The 19,759-nt window shown below is 38.5% G+C and overlaps 1 protein-coding gene across 3 annotated transcripts in view; it reads left to right on the forward strand.

Moving 5' to 3' along the window:
* Window positions 1-303: 303 nt before the first annotated feature.
* HMGCLL1 (3-hydroxymethyl-3-methylglutaryl-CoA lyase like 1) overlaps window positions 304-19,759 on the forward strand; it is a 145,662-nt gene continuing 126,206 nt past the window's right edge. For 2 of the 3 annotated variants that reach the window (XM_053603410.1, XM_053603411.1), the window contains exon 1: window positions 371-741. In XM_053603410.1, coding sequence (XP_053459385.1) covers window positions 634-741 — 108 coding nt within the window. In that variant the 5' untranslated portion in view covers window positions 371-633. Of the gene's footprint in view, window positions 742-19,759 lie in introns of all 3 variants that reach the window. The other variant, XM_053603413.1, reaches the window with a different exon arrangement.

Consider the following 19,759-nt stretch of genomic DNA (forward strand, 5'->3'; position numbering starts at 1 on the left):
CTGGGAGGGAACGCACCAGCATGGAGCGAGCACCCCTTCTTTTTATTTTAGACCCTTTTCCTTTTGTATATGTTGTTCTAAACCAGTCGCTATGTGGGCATGTGTAGACGCGGCCAGTGATTTTTTTTTTTTTTTTTTTTTTTTTGAGACAGTGTCTGACTCTGCCGTCCCGGGTTGACCCAGCCTTGAGCACTCAGCATTGTGAGGAAAATGAGCCCATGAGCCACCCCTGAGCTCGCTCCGGCTCAGTCCCTCCCTCCTGCTGGGTCCCTGCGTTTCCGGGGACGGAGCAGGTGCCTCTGCGCCCGGAAGCCCTGGCCCCTGTCCCGGGCGCCGCCGCCCCTGCGCCGGGTGGCCCAGCCCCCTGTCCCCGGCGCCACCTCCCCTGCGCCCGGTGGCCCTGACTCCTGTCCCCGGCGCCGCCGCCTTGCGCCCGGTGGCCCTGGAACCCTGTCCCCGGAGCTGTCGCCCTCCCTCCCGGCGCCGCCGCAGTGCGCAGCAGCGCAGGTCGGGTCCCCACGGCCCGCGCGCGGGGCGGGAGCCGGGCCGCCGGCAGCAGCCTCCTCGCGCGGGGCCCACCCCGCGTCCTCCCGCAGGCTCTGCCCAGTCGCCGCTGCAGCCCCGGGCTCGGCCATGGGGAACGTGCCGTCCGCGGTGAAGCGCTGCCTCAGCTACCAGCAGCTGCTCCGGGAGCATCTCTGGATCGGGGACTCGGCGGCAGGGGCGCTGGACCCCGCGCAGGTATCGCCTCGCGGCCCGGAGCGTGCCCACCTCCTGCCCACGGACAGCCAGCTCCTCACCTGTCAGCCTCTGGGTGCCCTCGCCTCCATTCACCTCCACACCCCGGGGTCCTTCTGCTCAGTTTAGTCACTAGGCCACACCCTTCAATGGTTTCCCATCATCTCTCTATTGTGAATATACAGACGTGTCTCTACAGATCAGACTCAGCAAAATCCCCACCTCTGACCATTTTCAGATGCCTAAAGGAAATGATTCCTTCTCGCTCGCTCTCTCTTCTTTTTCCTGGAAGGGATGCATTACATTATACAATTTGTAATACATAGGCTTTCCTTCAGAGATAATGCTTTTATTCTCAGATCCCCCCTGTATTGGGTAATAGACATAACAAAGTTGTCACACAAAAAAAGGAATGAAACCAGTGTAGACACACGATTAGGAAGACATAGCAGAATGAGATCATCCATCAAGTCATTGATCGTTCCTAAGGCATTTGTGCTTCCACAAAATCTAACAAGTCTGAGAAATTATAAATAACAGTGATTTCAGACTAAAAATTATTCCTACCTTGCTCCTGAAAGCCCATCTTAGAACAGTAGGCAATTTAACATTATCCTCATGATTTAATGCAGTCTCAATGAGAATACCAGATAAAGGAAGAAAAGGCAAATAAACTTAGTTTTGTATTAAAAAAGCTCAAAATCTAAAAATGCACAAAATATTAAGTAACTGATTGCCACACAAATGTGAAAACATGGGAAAAAGGAGGGGCACTATGAAGGCTTCACTAATATTTTTTTGTAATTACAGGTGGTGGATGCAAAACTAGTTATTCCTGATTTGTCTTGTGAACAAAATAAGGAATTGTATTATTATAATATTTTTGTGGGAGGCATCATGGTGCCAAGTGACTCTAACCCAAGTGTTCTAATATTAGATATTCATTTTTCTTGAGTGCACCCTCAGTTTAGTGTATCAACATGTGAAACTGCAACCTTAGCCCTACAAATTGGAATTCTGCATTTGTGGATTCTTTAAATGATGCTCCGTGTCTGTCAATAGGAAAGAAGCTAGACTCTGTAAAATAATTGAAAGAGGTTTATCTGAGCCAAATTTGAGGACCACGAGCCAGAGCCACAGGCAAGAAGCCTGGAGCACATGGACTCGAGGTGGTGGAGTTATTACAGTTTGGTTTTATACAGTTTGGGGAGACAGGAATTACAGGTGAGGTCATCAGTTAATAACTGGAAAACGTATATTAGTTTGGCTCTAAAAGGGAAGACAGGTTATAAGTGGGTTTAAAGATTCTTTAGCAAATAATTGGCTGAAAGTGTCTAAAAGACCGGTGAAAAGGAATGCTTAAGATGAAGAGTCTGCTAATTAGAACCAAAGTACTGGACAGACTCGAGTGGTTTGTTATACTGAGGACCTGCAGGTGGGTTTTGCGCAGCCTTAGGCCTGTTAGTGAGTCACAAAGGACTCCTCTAAAAAGGCTGGGGATGGGGACAGGATGAGGCATGTCTGATTTTTCCCATGGCTAACAACTCAGTGTTAGGGATCCTTTTGCCTAAGAGGGGGTCCACTCAGTAAGCTACTGCGGGGGGAGCCTTTAGATTTTATTTTATTACTTAAAAGTTGGCTGTGGTCACCTAACTTAAAACCCCTGAAGACAATGGGGGAGGGAAAAAGTTATCCTTTATCTTTTCATGTTAATGTATCTATTTAATTTTCCTCCATTGTAATTTGATCTCCCTGTTATAACTTTTCTCTTAATGTTATTAACCATCATATTCGTTTATGTCATCCCAAATCCCTAATTTTTATTCCTTAAGTCTGAGACGTTATACGACTTTTGTTGCTGGGTGAATGTTATCTATCTTTCTCTTTCCTTCCATTTTCTGACTTAAACATTTAGTGAGCTTTGGGGACAGTGACAGAGACTGGCTTCAGGTAAGGATGTCAAGTTTTACTCTGTTAAGATGTGGAAGCCCTTAAATGAAAATGACTTGGATTATGCATCAAGAAATGTGAGGAATAGAATTTTAGGACACCCATTAGCCTAATGAAGACTTCTTTTTTCTCTCTGGAGAAAAACGTCAGATACAGGGGTCCTCAAACTGTCGCCCGTGGGCCACATGAGGTGGTGTGATGGTATTTGTTCCCGTTTTGTTTTTTTACTTCAAAATAAGATATGTGCAGTGTGCATAGGAATTTGTTCATTTTTTTTTTTAAACTATAGTCTGGCCCTCCAACAGTCTGAGGGACAGTGAACTGGCCCTCTGTTTACAAAGTTTGAGGACCCCTGCATATGGCCTTTTACTCCCTGACTGTGTTGCCTATTTATGTCTAAAATACAGTTTAAAAATCACTTCTTTTGTCAACCCCTTTTCTTCTTACAGAGTTAATGCCCCTTTCTCAGAAATTTTATAATTATATTTTAGCCCCAACCCTGTTGAATTGTAATTTATTTTCTGTCTTATCCTATGTGAGCTAACATTAGCATTTGCACCTGACACTTGCTTTTTGAACTCTTTAACAAACCTTTACCTACCACTTTGTTTCCTCAGTCTCCTTGGCAGGCTCAATGACCTATATCTACCTGGCCAACCTTCCCATTTTTCTCTTGAATTCTGTCTCAGATGTTTGCTTGCTCACTTGGTATCATCACTTGGTTGTCCCCAAAGCACTTGAAACTCAACACCCAAACTTTCATCATGTTTACTCCTTCCAACCGTAGACCTTTTTAGTATTTCCTGTTGCAGGGAATGCCATCATAATTCAATCAGTTCTGCAGCTGCAGGTGTAGGAGCTCCCTTTTTCATTTCCCCCACACCCAAAGTATCACCAATTCTTCCAATTTTACTTCTTGAATTTCTTTCACCTTCACTGCTACCTCCCATTTAAAAATGGCATCATTGCCTATGTGGATGACTGAACTCTTGCAATAGTCTTGTTATCCACATCCATTTTTGGCATATTTGTCTGTATAGCTTACCGGAATGTTGTCTATTTCAAATAGAATTGTGCTGTTTCCCTGTTTCACAACAATCTATTAACACCCATTGCTTTTAGGAAAAAACAACAAACTTTCAATGTGAAGCCTCAATTGTTCTTTTCATTGCATCCCTCAGCAGCTTGGTCTTAACTGTTTCCTCTTGTCTTTGCCACTTAAGCCACAGTGGCCTTTGAATTCTCTAATAAATCATGTTCCCTCTGGAAACATGGTTATTTGTTTGCTCCTCTGCTAAGAAGATTCTTTTCAACTAATTGACTTCTATTCAACCTTCAGTTCTCAACTTGGATGTTACTTTCTCTTGAAATCTCTCCCAGACTTTCAAGGCCAGAAGGCTTTGTTACACTTTTAGTGAATGGTAACCTATGTGACATATATAAGATGAATTATATATTTATTTTTGTGATTACTGGATATTTAATCCCCTGCCAGACACCAATCATAATAATAGCAAGGAAGCTGTCCACCACAAGACTGTCAACACCTACCAGAAGTCTGATAGGTTTTTGATGGTCAGTATTGTTGAATAAATAAATGAATGAATATTTACCCTCCTAGGCCATAAGTATTACATCCTTATGAGGACAATGACATTTTTCTTAGCATTTGTTTAGGGTCCAAAACACTGATTTGCGAATTTTAATTTTAATTTTTAACTTTTATGTATACAGCTACGCAGTTACAAAGCTGCTACGTCTCAATCACTTTTCTTTCTTTCTTTTTTTTTTTTTCCCAAAAAAAAAGATTCAAACCCACCACCCTTGGTATATGGGGCCAGCACCCTACTCACTGAGCCATAGGCTCTGCCCTGATTTTCAAATTTTAGTACTCTGATAAATGTTTGTTAAATGGATGCAAAATCAATGACAATGAAGACATGCTGTCAACAGAGTCTGGGTTTGGTCTTAGCGCCTGTAGGTAGGTGCTATTGCTGTTTGTGTCGTATCTTTTCAGCTCATAGAACCTGGTCATGTTTTGATGGGGAAATGAGGTGAGAATGATCTCTGGAGGCTGTGAAGAGCCTCAGTCAATTTTCCATTGTTGAATGCTGGGGTCCTGCCCCACAGAAGGGTCCTTTAAAACCTGTGGAACTGGCAGCTATTAACTGAAGAAAAATAAAGTTAAAAGTGGCAAGAGATAAAGAGACAGAATAGAGTGTTCAAAGGTAGGAACACGGGACCACCGCTAGCTGGTACAGTTCCAGTAAGTGGCCCTGAGTGTTTGTTGCACTCAGCTTTTATTGAAAGCTATTTTCTCATTTAGCCCAGAGGGTAAGCTGAGGAAGAGAACAAAATGTCAGCAGTCTCTATGAGTAAGTTCTTATTCTATCTACAATCATTAACTTAAGGGTCTGGGCAGCCTTGAGAAATCCAGAACCTGAGCCTTGTGTGGGGGTCTGTGGTCAGGCACCCAGATCCCGGGGGAGGTAACCCCTCTAGTTTCTCTGTGGAGCAGATGCGATGGCATTAGTTCTCCTCTGAAGAATCAGTGGAAAAGAAGAATTTTCTTCTTCTCTGTGGTTAGGGCACAAGCCCTCCTGCCCAAATCTCAGAGCTTCAGTTGTTCCCTTGATATCTGCCCTGGCCATTACACACTCCCACAATAGGTGTTTTCTTTGTTGAACGGGCAGAGGTGGTCTGGTTAATGTTCCTTCCCAGGCCTTACATGGCTTAGTCTATGGCCATTATTTCTTCAGTGTTTATAGATCCAGCAGGGGTGTTTACAAGCTGTAACCCTTATAGGCCAGCCTTCTAGCAAAAGTAGAAACTGCTCAGATAAGTAATTTAACTGCTAGTTTAAAAGTAAACTAGCTAACCTGTTTTTATTCTACCTCGCTCAGCTTATTTCTCTGTTTTTACTCTTTTCTGGGGGTGTTTTTCTGGACAACAATGGAGTCTTTGGTCCCCATTCTCTCTGCACTGAATGTGCAGAGAGAATCATAAGTAGGACCAACTCCTGTGTTGAAAAGTAATTATTTTTGCAGTTGAGCAAACAGAAAATATATATTTTGGAAGAATCCTGTGCTAGACAATAAAAAGTGGAAACCTAGATATTTTACTCCTACTAACTAACTAAAATTCTGTGATTTTCTGCTTGCAATAGCATCACTAGACCTTAAATTTTCAGTTTACACATCGGAGATATTATATTCCAGTTTTAATTATTAAGACGAAATAAAACATTGTGTGTGTGTGTGTGTGTGTGTAGATACAAATACACACAATTGAAGTTTAACAATATATTACCAAATATAAAATAGAGTCAATGTGACCTAAGGCTTTTTATATTCCAGGTTCACTAATTAAATTCTTTAGGTTTCTCCATTTTTGCTAATGACAGTGATTTTTCAGAAAGTTCTTCTATTAAACCAAGCAATTAAAATTGCTCATTCTGTGATTCAAATTATTTCTTAGGATCCATTTTACTTTCTGTATTTATCTCTGTTAAAATGAGTATAATAAAGCTGCCTTAATTGGTGTATTTAAGGTTTTGATTAAATTTAAAGATCTTGGTGAAGCAGTCTCTCTTTGATTTTCAAGTGCTGCTTAAGCAATAGCTAAATCTCTTCATGTATTAATGTCCTGTTGCAATAATAAAATTTCCCAAGATCCAAATTCTAACATAAACCAATTATATTTCTAAAAATAAAATTTTAGATTATGTGGGACTACATCTGTAGTATTTTCAGTTGTGATTGAGCTGCAATAAACAGTCTAGTACAAGTGTCCTTAGATGCAAGGATTTTTTTCCTTCTGGGTAGATACCCAGTAATGGGATTGCTGGATCAAATGGGAGGTCTAGCTTGAGTGCTTTGAGGTTTCTCCATACTTCCTTCCCGAAAGGTTGTATTAGTTTGCAGTCCCACCAGCAGTGTAAAAGTGTTCCCTTTTCTCCACATCCACACCAGCATCTGCAGTTTTGAGATTTTGTGATGTGGACCATTCTCACTGGGGTTAGATGGCATCTCAGGGTGGTTTTGATTTGCATTTCTCTGATAGATAGGGATGATGAACATTTTTTTTTCATTTCTTTTTTTTTTTTTATTGTTGGGGATTCATTGAGGGTACAATAAGCCAGGTTAGGGATGATGAACATTTTTTCATATGTTTATTAGCCATTCATTTGTCTTCTTTAGAGAAGGTTCTATTCATGTCTCTTGCCCATTGATATATGGGATTGTTGGCTTTTTTCATGTGGATTAATTTGAGTTCCCTATAGATCCTAGTTATTAAGCTTTTGTCTCATTCAAAATATGCAAATATCCTTTCCCATTGTGTAGGTAGTCTATTTGCTTTGGTTGTTGTCTCCTTAGCTGTACAAAAGCTTTTCAGTTTAATGAAATCCCATTTGTTTATTTTTGTTGTTGCAATTGCCATGGCAGTCTTCTTCATGAAGTCTTTCCCCAGGCCAATATCTTCCAGTGTTTTTCCTATGCTTTCTTTGAGGATTTTTATTGTTTCATGCCTTAAATTTGAGTCCTTTATCCAACTTGAATCAATTTTTGTGAGTGGGGAAAGGTGTGGGTCCAGTTTCAGTCTTTTACATGTGGATATCCAGTTCTCCCAACACCATTTATTGAATAGACAGTCTTTCCCCCAAGGTATATTCTTGTTTGGTTTATCAAGATTAGGTGGTTGTAAGATGTTAGGTTCATTTCCTGGTTTTCTGTTAGATTCCAAGTGTCTATGTCTCTATTTTTGTGCCAGTACCATGCTGTCTTGACCACTGTGTCTTTGTAGTACAGCCTAAAATCTAGTATGGTGATGCCCCCAGCTTTATTTTTATTACTAAGAACTCCTTTAGCTATACAGGGTTTTTCTGGTTCCATACAAAATGCAGAATTATTTTTTCCAAATCTTGAAAGTATGATGTTGGTATTTTAATGGGAATGGCATTGAATAGGTAGATTGCTTTGGGAAGTATAGACATTTTAGCAATGTTGATTCTTCCAATCCATGAGCATGGTATGCTCTTCCATTTGTTAATATCCTCTGCTATTTCCTTTCTGAGGATTTTATGATTTTCTTTATAGAGGTCCTTCACTTCCTTCATTAGGTATATTCCTAGGTATTTCATTTTCTTTGAAACAATGGTGAAGGGAGTTGTGCCCTTAAGTAGCTTCTCATCTTGACTGTTATTGGTGTACACAAAGGCTACTGACTTGTGGACATTGATTTTATAACCTGAAACATTACTATATTTTTTGATGACTTCTAGGAATCTTGTGGTTGAGTCTTTGGGATTCTCTAAGTATAAAATCATGTCGTCAGAAAAGAGGGAGAGTGTGATCTCCTCTGCTCCCATTTGGATTCCCTTTATTTCCTTGTCTTGCCTGATTGTATTGGCTAGATCTTCTAGCACTATGTTGAATAGTAAAGGTGAAAGATGACAACCTTATCTGATTCCAGTTCTAAGAGGAAAAGTTTACTCCATTCAGTAAAATATTAGCTGTGGGTTTATCATAGATAGCTTCAATCCATTTTAGAAATGTGCACCTATGCCTATACTCTTCAGTGTTCTAATTAGAAAAGGATGCTGGATTTTATCGAATGCTTTTTTTGCATCTATTGAGAGGATCATATGGTCTTTATTTTTGCTTCTGTTAATATGGTGGATAACATTTATGGACTTGCGTATGTTAAACCAGCCTTGCATCCCTGGGATGAAACCTATTTGATCATGATTTATAACTTTTTTGATGATAAGCTGTAATCTATTGGCTAGGATTTTGTTGAGAATTTTTGCATCTATATTCATGAGTGAAATTGGTCTGAAATTCTCCTTTTTGGTTGGGTCTTTTCCTGGTTTTGGTATCAGGGTGATGTTTGCTTCATAGAACATGTTGGGGGAAGATTCCTTCTTCCTCGATTGTTTGGAATAATTTCTGCAGTACAGAAATAAGCTCTTCCTTGAAGGTTTGAAAGAATTCTGGTGTGAAGCCATCTGGACCAGGGCATTTTTTGGTTGGAGACTTTTTTATTGTTTCTTTCATCTCAGTGTTTGAAATTGGTCTGTTCAGGAGCTCTATGTCTTCCTGGCTAAGTCTAGGGAGAGGGTGTGATTCCAAAAATTGATTCATTTTCTTCACATTGTCAAATGTCTGGGCATAGAGTTTCTGGTAGTATTCAGATCTCTTGTATCTCTGTGGGATCAGTTGTTACTTCCCCTTTATCAATTCTGATTGAGGTTACTAGAGATTTTACTTTTCTATTTCTCATTAGTCTGGCCAATAGTTTATCTATTTTATTTATTTTTTCAAAAAACTCCTTCTTTCATTAATTTTCTGAATGATTCTTTTGTTTTCAATTTCATTGATCTCTGATTTGATTTTGGATATTTCTTTTCTTCTACCGGGTTTAGGCTTAGATTGTTCTTCTTTTTCTAATTCCATAAGATGGCTTGGGAATTTGTTGATGCATTCTCTTTCTGTTTTTTGAATTCAGGCATCTAAAGCGATGAATTTTCCTCTCAAAACTGCTTTTGCAGTGTCCCACAGGTTTTGCTGGCTTGTGTCTTCATTGTTGTTATGCTTAAGGAAGTTAATGATTTCCTGTTTTATTTCTTCCTGAACCCATCTGTTATTCAACAGAAGGTTGTTTAATTTCCATGCCTTTGTGTGGGGTTGAACGTTTTTGTTAGAGTTGAGTTCCACCTTTATGGTCTGAGTGCCTTATGGTCTGAGAAGATACAAGGTAAAATTTCAATTCTTTTTATTCTGTTGAGATTTGTTTTGTGTCCGAGGATATGATCAATTTTGGAGAATGCTCCATGGGGTGATGAGAAGAATGTATATTCTTTTTTTTTTTTTTTTAACATCTTTTTTTTTTTATTGTTGGGGATTCATTGAGGGTACAATAAGCCAGTTACACTGATTGCAATTGTTAGGTAAAGTCCCTCTTGCAATCATGTCTTGCCCCCATAAAGTGTGACACACACTAAGGCCCCACCTCCCTACCTCCATCCCTCTTTCTGCTCCCCCCCCATAACCTTAATTGTCATCAATTGTCCTCATATCAAGACTGAGTACATAGGATTCATGCTTCTCCATTCTTGTGATGCTTTACTAAGAATAATGTCTTCCACGTCCATCCAGGTTAATACGAAGGATGTAAAGTCTCCATTTTTTTTAATGGCTGAATAGTATTCCATGGTATACATATACCACAGCTTGTTAATCCATTCCTGGGTTGGTGGGCATTTAGGCTGTTTCCACATTTTGGCAATGGTAAATTGAGCTGCAAAAAACAGTCTAGTACAAGTGTCCTTATGATAAAAGGATTTTTTTCCTTTTGGATAGATGCCCAGTAATGGGATTGCAGGATCAAATGGGAGGTCTAGGTTGAGTGCTTTGAGGTTTCTCCATACTTCCTTCCAGAAATGTTGTACTAGTTTGCAGTCCCACCAGCAGTGTAAAAGTGTTCCCTTTTCTCCACATCCACGCCAGCATCTGCAGTTTTGAGATTTTGTGATGTGGGCCATTCTCACTGGGGTTAGATGATATCTCAGGGTTGTTTTGATTTGCATTTCTCTAATATATAGAGATGATGAACATTTTTTCATGTGTTTGTTAGCCATTCGTCTGTCGTCTTTAGAGAAAGTTCTATTCATGTCTCTTGCCCATTGATATAAGGGATTGTTGGCTTTTTTCATGTGGATTAATTTGAGTTCTCTATAGATCCTGGTTATGAAGCTTTTGTCTGATTGAAAATATGCAAATATCCTTTCCCATTGTGTAGGTTGTCTTTTTGCTTTGGTTATTGTGTCCTTAGCTGTACAGAAGCTTTTCAGTTTAATGAAGTCCCATTTGTTTATTTTTGTTGTTGTTGCAATTGCCATGGCAGTCTTCTTCATGAAGTCTTCCCCCAGGCCAATATCTTCCAGTGTTTTTCCTATGCTTTCTTTGAGGATTTTTATTGTTTCATGCCTTAAGTTTAAGTCCTTTATCCATCTTATCTTTGGGATGGAGTGTTCTATATGCATCTGTCAAGCACAGTTGTTCTAGGTTCTCATTTAAATCTCTTATATCTTTGTTTAATTTCTGTTTAGAGGATCTGTCCAGCTCTGTAAGAGGAGTGTTAAAGTCCCCTGTTATTATGGTATTATCAGATATCATATTGCTCAGACTGCGTAAGGTCTGTTTCAAGAATCTGGGAGCATTTAAATTGGGTGCATAAATATTTAGATTTGAAATGTCTAAAAATGTTGTATTTTTCCCTTGACCAATATAAAGTGACCGTCTTTGTCTTTTTTGACTTTAGTTGCTTTAAATCCTCATGTATCTGAAAATAAGATTGCAACTCCTCTTTTCTTCTGTATTCCATTTGCCTGAAAAATTGTCTTCCAACCCTTCACTCAGAGTTTTAATTTGTCTTTTGAAGCCAGGTGTGTTTCTTGCAGACAACAAATGGATGGCTTGTGTTTCTTAATCCAGTCAGCCAATCTATGCCTCTTTAGTGGGGAATTCAAGCCATTAACATTTATTGAGATAATTGATAAGTGTGGTCGTGTTCTTCATCTTATTTAGTGAGAGTCTATTGCTTAGTTTTGTCTTTTGCATCATTGTGGAGGTTAGGTTCTGTCCTTTAATTTCTGAGTTCTTACTTTGCTGCTGATCCATTGTGATGGTCAGTGTGTAGAAGAGGTTGAAGTATGTCCTATAGAGCTGGTCTTGTTGTGGCGAATTTCCTCAATGTTTGTATATCCACAAATGATTTGATTTCTCCATCAATTTTAAAGCTTAGCTTAGGAGGGTACAGAATTCTGGCCTGTAAATTGTTCTGTTTAAGTAGATTAAAGGTAGATGACCATTGTCTTCTTGCTTGGAAAGTTTCATTAGAGAAGTCTGGAGTCACTCTGATGGATTTGCCCCTGTAGGTCAACTGGCACTTGCTCCTGGCAGCTTGCAAAATCTTTTCTTTTTTCTTGACTTTGGACAGGTTCATCAAAATGTGTGTTGGAGAAGCTCGGTTAGAGTTGAGGCGACCTGGGGTCTGATATCCCTCTGAAAGCAGTGTGTCAGAATCTTTGGTGATATTTGGGAAATTTTCATTTATAATATTCTCTAGTATGGCTTCCATTCCTCTGGGGCATTCTTCTTCTCCTTGTGGGATTCCTATAACTCGTATGTTCATAAAGTCCCATAATTCTGACAGTGAACGTTCTGCTTTCTCTCTCTTCATTTCTGCCTCTTTAACTATCTGAGTTATCTCAAGACCTTTGCCCTCTACCTCCGAAATTCTTTCTTCTGCATGTTCTAACCTGTTGGTGATACTTTTCATTGCATCTTTAAGTTCCCTAATTGACTGCTTCAGTTCCTTCAGCTCTGCTATATCCTTTTTATATTCTTCATATCATTCATCTCTTATTTGATTCTGTTTTTGGATTTCCTTTTGGTTATTTTCCACTTTATTAGCAGTTTCCTTCATTGTTTCCATCATTTCTTTCATTGTTTTCAACATGTGTATTCTAAATTCCCTTTCTGTCATTCCTAACATTTCTTTATAGGTGGAATCCTCTGCAGTAGCTACCTCGTGTTCCCTTGGTTGGGTTGTTCTGGACTGCTTCTTCATGTTGCCTGGAGTTTTCTGCTGATTCTTCCTCATGAGTGATTTCTTTTATTTGTTTCCTTGCTCTAATTTTCCTTTCACTTCCTCTTGCTCTTTAAGTTCTTGTGCCTGTGGACTAAGGTTTTGATGAGTCCTTTTGGTACAGGACCAGAAGAATGAGAAGGTTGAAGAGCAAGAAGGGATAGAAGAAAGAAAAATAAATAAAGAAAGAAAGAAAGAAAAGAAAATAGAGAAAGGAGAGGGGGTGGGTGAAAGGGAATATTGACAAAAAGAAGAGAGGTACAGAAAGAGGGAGACAGAGCAATATAGGTGTACAGTAGGGTACTTCGACACAATCTTAAAAAAACCCCAACCTCTGGGGATGTCCGGTTGAGTGGTTCCCTTGAGGTCAGCAGCTCTTTGCTAACCTAATCAGACATAGTAAGCCACCTCCACCAAGTAGAGAGGAAAGACAAAAATGCTATAAATCAAACCAAAACAAGCAAACAGAAAAATTTACGGGATAAAATTGGGTGAAAAACCAAATAATAGTGGTAGAAACACTAGTAAAAATGAGTTGTAATTATTGAAAAAGGCAGCAATGGGAAATTGTATTTAAACTAGAAAAATGGAGAAAGAAAAAGAAAAAAACGAAAATAAAAAATCTGTATGGAAAAGGTTGAAATTAAAAAACAAAACAAAACAACAACAAAATAAACAAAAAACAACAACAACAACAACAAAAAAAACAACCGAAAACAAAGCAGTATATATATCTTGTTGAATATTGTCTGGGCAACAGGTGGTCTTCTGGGGTATGAGATGTTAATCACAATGCTGATTCGCCTGGAGGCCTCCACTGATTTCTCAAACCCCACAGGGTGGACACCCTAAATCTCTCTTCAGCTTTCTTAAAAGGCACTTTAAACTTCTAAACTTGGCTAAGGAGAAACTTTCCTAGGCTAACCATTTACCCAGTGTGCCAAAACCGGTCTCTCTCTGCCCCTGAGGGTTAAGGCTGTAAGGCAACTAAGTCCCCACCTTTAGGCTGCTTAGTCACTAGGTTATCAGGTCTGCCTGATCCTTGCTCTGTAATGCTGAAGGCGGAGCTTACCAGGGCAGTTCTCTCACAATGGCTCCCTGTGGCCCACAGCCAAACACTATTTGCTCTGTCTGGCTCGCAGCTCAGTCTGGGGCCCTAGACAACACCCATAGTTCTCCCCTCTCCCCTCAAGCTCGCCCCAAGGCAATTCAACTGAGTGCCAAGTCTAAAAACACCAAAAGAGTTCACAGGTACAGCCTTTCCTGTTTGCAGTCTTGCTGCTGCTGTGCTTAGAGCTGCCAGCGCCATTAGACCAATCTAACACAAGCGACCACTTGCCAGTTTTCCCTTGTTTTTGTCCTCTTCTTAGGGTCCAGAAGTCTCTCACTGACTCCTTGTATCCTCAAAGGGATAATTATAGGCAGATCCCACCAGCCAGTCTTATCTCCCCAGACTCATGGTGCCCAGTTGCAGGGAAGCTGTTACTTGGCCGCCATCTTGCTCTCACCCTCCAAGATTTTTCTTTAGTAAAAAATCTAGTATGGATGATTTCTTTCAATTTTTTTTTTTTTGTTTGTTTGAAATTACACACATACAGACACATGTACATACGTAAGCATATCTAATGTTTACAATTAGAAATGAACATTGACTATCAACATAGATTTTATCTAAATAATTAAAGTGCGTTAAAGGAGAACAAAATGCAGATTTCTCAACATATCTATTAGATGTTCACATATTTGGTGGAAGTGAGACAGTGAAATCAGCTGTTTGTCTTATATTTGGTCTTTTGATGGTAACGTATCATTTATTCTCTCTTCTTTGGTATCACTATGGCATGTCTAGGTAGAGTTTGGTTTGTATTTTTCTAGGTAATGGTTTGTAGCACTTCTTGGATTTATGACTTCATGCTTGTTGTCTTTAACATGATTGGACATTTTAAAATTATTTTCTCCTCAAACATGATCTTTCTTCTACTTTTTTAATATTCTAGTTGGAACTACAATTAGAAGAATCTTAATCTTAGACCTTTTTCTATGTCCTCATTCTTTCTTACATTCATTTTTGTATTTTCATCCGTTCTTTTTTCCTCCATAGTTAGTCTGAATATTTTCTTCTTATTTATAATCTATTTCACTAATTTCTTCTTCAGCTTTGTCAACATTGCTGCTAATCTAATTTAATGAGTTCTTAATTTTCATTATTATATTTTTGAGTTACAGAGCTTTTCTATGTGATTTTTAAAAATAGTTTTTAGTTGTTTGCCACAATTATTTATCTTATCATGAACTCTTGAATATTTATCAGAGTTACTTTAAATTTCATGTCTTACAACTTCAATATTAAGATTTTCAGTCTGTTTCATGTATTTTCCTTCTTGGTATGACTAAATTTAAATAATATGCTAAACACCTGGTAGGAAAGAAATTACAGACATGATTCAAAGCTCTAAATGCTGTTAATCTTCTCAAAAAAATATTTCTGTTTTGGTGAGGGCTTATCATTTGTCTTCAGGTTTAATTTTATTTTTTAGTCTTTCAGAGTTCCTAACTAAAACCTATGGTATTTACCAGGATCCCTCCTGCCTGTTGGGACCTGCACTAAAAATATTTCCTTTCCAGTCTAGCACACTCTGATTATCTACTCAGTTTCTCAGTTGCTGAGATAGAATTGGCAAATGCCTCAACAAAAAAGGTCATGCTGAATGTTGAGCTTGCCACTGTTTTTCTTTTGCATAGTGTGTGCTGGCTGCTGAAGTACTCATGATCTTGGCAACATTCTAAGGTGATCAGGAAGTATTTTCCATTACTATTTTATCCATGTTACCTGGTTGTTTTCAGAATTGTTCAGAAGAAGCTACTTAGCCATTGTTGAAAAATCAACGATGTAACAGAGAAATAAAATTTTAAAAATATGAATTTTGCAGTTTAGTTTAAATTACAGAAATATATTCATTTGCCACACTGCAACAATTTTAAAGTGATTGCATTCAGGTAATATGCATACTCTTTAGATTATCAATTTAAATTATAAGGGAGGAATAAAAAAGATTGCTTCAGAAAAATATTTTATGGAAAAGCAATGGTTTTTACCATGAAGACAAATTACGAAGAACGATGAAGATATTTTCTAAATAATGTTAAAAATAACGTTATGGCCAATTTCAGTATCTAATTTTAGAAGAATAATATACTATTTACTCATTCTTCATGTGTGAAATGGTTTAATAAAATTTTAATAGTTTAATAGAACAACTTAATAAAATTTGTTAGTGAATTAATGAGTGATGATATGCATAACTTCTTTATAATATTTTCTCTCTATGGGTGTACATTTATCTCAGATCTCTCCAGAGTATGGGCGTAAAGTTGGTAAAATTATTTTTTTATTATTATTTACTCTTTCATTTTTTGTTATGTCTCATATTGCCGCATTTGGTTCCTGGGGCATTCTCATACTCTCTCTCTCTGTAAGCCTTTCTATATTCTATGGCTACTCAAAAAGTATCTTGTAGGCTTGTTGATCCTCTTGAGTATATTCATTTGTTTTTATCTGTTTATGCACATGTGTGATGTGCGAGCAGCTGATATCTATTTTTTTGAAAAAAAATCCTTTTCTCCTATACTTTCTTTGGATTAGTACTATAATTTTCTTTTTTTATATTGTAATTTTCATTGAAATATTTACTTATTTTAGTTTTTCTAAAAAAATAAATGCTTTTAAGACTATGCATGTCCATTTATCATTCTACTTATATTTATCTTATAAGCTGCTTATCCAATTACTGTTCATTCTTAATTAGGCAAATTTTTCTTGATGTGACTATTGGTAGGTTAATCATATTTTCTACCACATCTGTTAGCTTCACTCGCCATTTTATGTTTTTTATTTTGAAGACTGTTTGTGCCTTTTTGACTTTTTTTTTTTTTTTTTTTTGCAGTGTTTGGCCGGGGCTGGGTTTGAACCCACCATCTCCAGTATATGGGGCCAGTGCCCTACTCCTTGAGCCACAGGCACCGACCCCTTTTTGACATTCTTATTTCATATTTAAATCACTGCTATCATTTGGAGTGAAGAATATATTTCCAAAGTGAACTCATCCACTTGAGAAAAGGGCTGCTTCATTATTACACCGTGACTCTTCAAATAACATGTACCAGGCACACTGCTGTTCTCAAAATCCTTCTTGTTAATGTAAGACATCTGACAGATGAGGTGAAAATAGTGAGTTCCAAAGCCTTGTAATACTTATTTGAGATCCAAGACTTAATCATGGGCACAGGAAAGTTAGAAGTTGAGAGGCTAGGTATCTGTGGTCAGAGGCTCCATAGGTGAGACATTGCAAGCAGTAATATGCTTTTTTTATGACTATATGAAGTAATGTTTAGAATGGAGTAAAAGTTCAGTGAGTTTCACTGAAAACCAAATATTCATGACATTAAATACACTACAGAAGATGTTTGATTTGGGATGCAGGGAATGATGGTGAACTAAATTCTAATGAATGACCTTGATATAGGAGGGCAAAAAGTCATCAAGCAGGGATAAAGGAAAACATGGCCACATCAGGTGGATCTCAAAGGAGCAGGGTCTTTTGTAAAGTAAAGCAAAGTAACCATCTTCAAGAAGTAAAAGTAACTGAAAATGCCATCCATACTTTGGTCACTGAGCAGAGTGAAGGGGACTAAATAGTCTCTACCAGGGAAGGTTATAGGGAGGTGCTTTCCTCAAGGGCAATCAGCCCCATTAAGACCAGGCGAGGACAGGACTGTTCATAAAAGAGCTTGAGAATGTGGTAGAGCTTGTTACCTATAAACCTTACTTTCCAGCTGGAAAGGTAGACAGACTTGCATCTTAACATAACAGGAAAGGCAGAGAATTATGCTGAGTTCTAGTGAAGAAGTTAATGGTGGCTGTCTCTTTGTGTATATCAACATTAACCAAGTCCTGGGTTTATTGCATTTCCAGAGAGTCTTCATTTCTGCAGCATGACGACTCTAGGTCTTGAAGCCATCTTTACTTCGAATTAACTTGTATGCAGTTTTTTGTTTGGTTGTTTGTATTTTGGAGACAGCTAGACGCATTAGCATCATCATAGCTGACTGCAACCTCCAACTCCTGGGCTCAAGCAATCCTCCTGCCTCCACCTCCCTAGTAACTAGAACTATGGGCTTGTGCTATCACACCTGGCTAATTTCTCTGTACTTCTTAGAGAACAGGGTCTGGCACGAACTACTAGGGTGGTCTCAAACTTCTGAGCTCAAGGCATCCTCCTGCATTGGCTTCCCAGACCGCCAAAGTTATAAGCACGAACCACTGTGGTGCCTGGCCACTTATATGAACTTTTGAAGGAAAGTTCAAGGCTGTTCACATTTTGATTCCTGAAGGAGAATACTTGGCCTGTGCATGCTGAGACCAAGGCCAGAAACTCTAAGGGTGTTACTGCGCCATTAGAAAATATACTTCTCGGGTGGCTGTGGCTCAAAGGAGTAGGGCACCAGCCCCATATGCCGGAGGTGGCGGATTCAAACCCAGCCCTGGCCAAAAATCGCAAAAAAAAGAAAATATACTTCTTGGTGTTTCATAGTTATATAGTCATTTTATGTTATTCTTATTTTTATTTCTAATCAAGGTATATTATTTTGTATGTTTTTCTTATTCCAAGGACTTTATAGCTATGTAGCCATGACTATTCAAATCTCAGTATGTACCAGGAGCTGCCTGATTTGTTTGCATGTAATAGCTCATTTAATTCTCACGATTACAAATTTTACAGATTTGAGTAATTGTGGTACAAAAAAGATGAAATAATGTGCTCTTGGTCAAGCACTAGTGAACATCCCAGGATTTGAACTTAGGCAATTTTACTTCCAAAGACTGCGATTTTTACCACTATACCAGTGCTTCCCAAACTTTGGGTGATGGGAATTACTTGGGGTGTTTATTAACTACACTGGAAATTTTTATTCGGCAGTTTTGAGTTGGAGTCTAGCGATCTTTATTTTAACATCACTCAATTTTGGTAAACACTGTGATGGATTGTGCTCTTACCCCTTTACCCCTATATCTGCTGTCAATAGGTCATGTTTCCTCCAATCTGTCTTTCCAGAGCTCCTGGCTCTTGCCCATGAAAAAAAGACTTCTGTGAGCTTCCACTTCCCTTCTGTCCTTTCTGAGGTTGAGACTAGCGTTCTGCCTGGAATAGAATTGCATTGGATACAAAAGGAAAAACAACTTGGTTTCCAATAAATTTCCTGTTCCCTTCAATCTTCAATACTCTCTGTCCTTAGATTCCTGTTGGCTCCTGTGTTCCTTGCTGTCTCCGATTCCAGCTGGCTCTCACATCCTTCCCTCCCCTTCTCCCCCTACCCTGCGTTCTTGTTTTTTCATTAACTCTGAGCTCTTCCAAGTCTTCTGGCTTTCTTTATGCTTATTCACTCTGTGCTGTCACTTGCCCTGACCTTTTTCGCTCCTTGTCTACCCACTTGCAAGTTTAACTGTTATTTTTGTTTCACTGTATTTTCTCTAATCAGCCAAGAGGTTAGACTGTGCATATCCGTAACTCCGTGGGTCATTGTCATGAAACACATGGTCTTTAAAAGATATATAGCAAAATAATATATTTGGAGACTATTTTAAGAGACATTCTGATTTGAAAGTGATGGTTCAGTGTGCCTGAAGCCCTAAGAATAAAAGGAACGTTCAGAATCCCAGTTTCCTACCACTGTTTTGAGGATGTTTTGTTAGTCTAAGGAGGAGGTGTAAATTAGATGCCCAGGTGAGCCAAGTGCAACCTTTGGAAATATTTTGTTTGGTTTAGACTATGCTTTAAATATCAGTAGATAGGAATAATGTTAAGTAGCATTTTCGCTATTTATTCATTTATAATACGTTGCTGCTTCAGGCTTCGAGATTGTTTTCCTGTGCCCATGGATATTTGTTTTTGTGAGGCTTGATGGGCAATGACATTTTAATGAGACCATCCAGAACATTTCTGAATACTGGCATTTTTTCAACAGTGTAGAGCCTAATCGTGATCACTCGGCAAGCAGGAAACAGTCTTTAAATTACCGAAAAGTTGCCATATTCCCTTTAGGACAATCTCAGAATTGAGTGATCAGAATTCAGTCCTAAATGAACACACAAGTATTTTAATTTCTAATCTTTGGTCTAACCCCATTTATAAGCCAATTTTTGTGTTCTTACAGAAAATAATATTGATTAGTGAAACTTGTTCCCAACACATGAATTCTGAAACCAAACTTGTATGAAAAGAATTTTATGTGAAGTGATTTTTAGGATTATTCAGATTCTTGGAGGCTTTTATTTTTAAACTGGTTTTTGGTATCATTCATATGAATGCAAAGTAATAACAAGAATCGAAAAACTCTCTGAAAATATTTTAAAAATAGACAA

This window comes from Nycticebus coucang, chromosome 9 (assembly GCF_027406575.1).
Source record: "Nycticebus coucang isolate mNycCou1 chromosome 9, mNycCou1.pri, whole genome shotgun sequence".
NCBI lineage: Eukaryota > Metazoa > Chordata > Mammalia > Primates > Lorisidae > Nycticebus > Nycticebus coucang.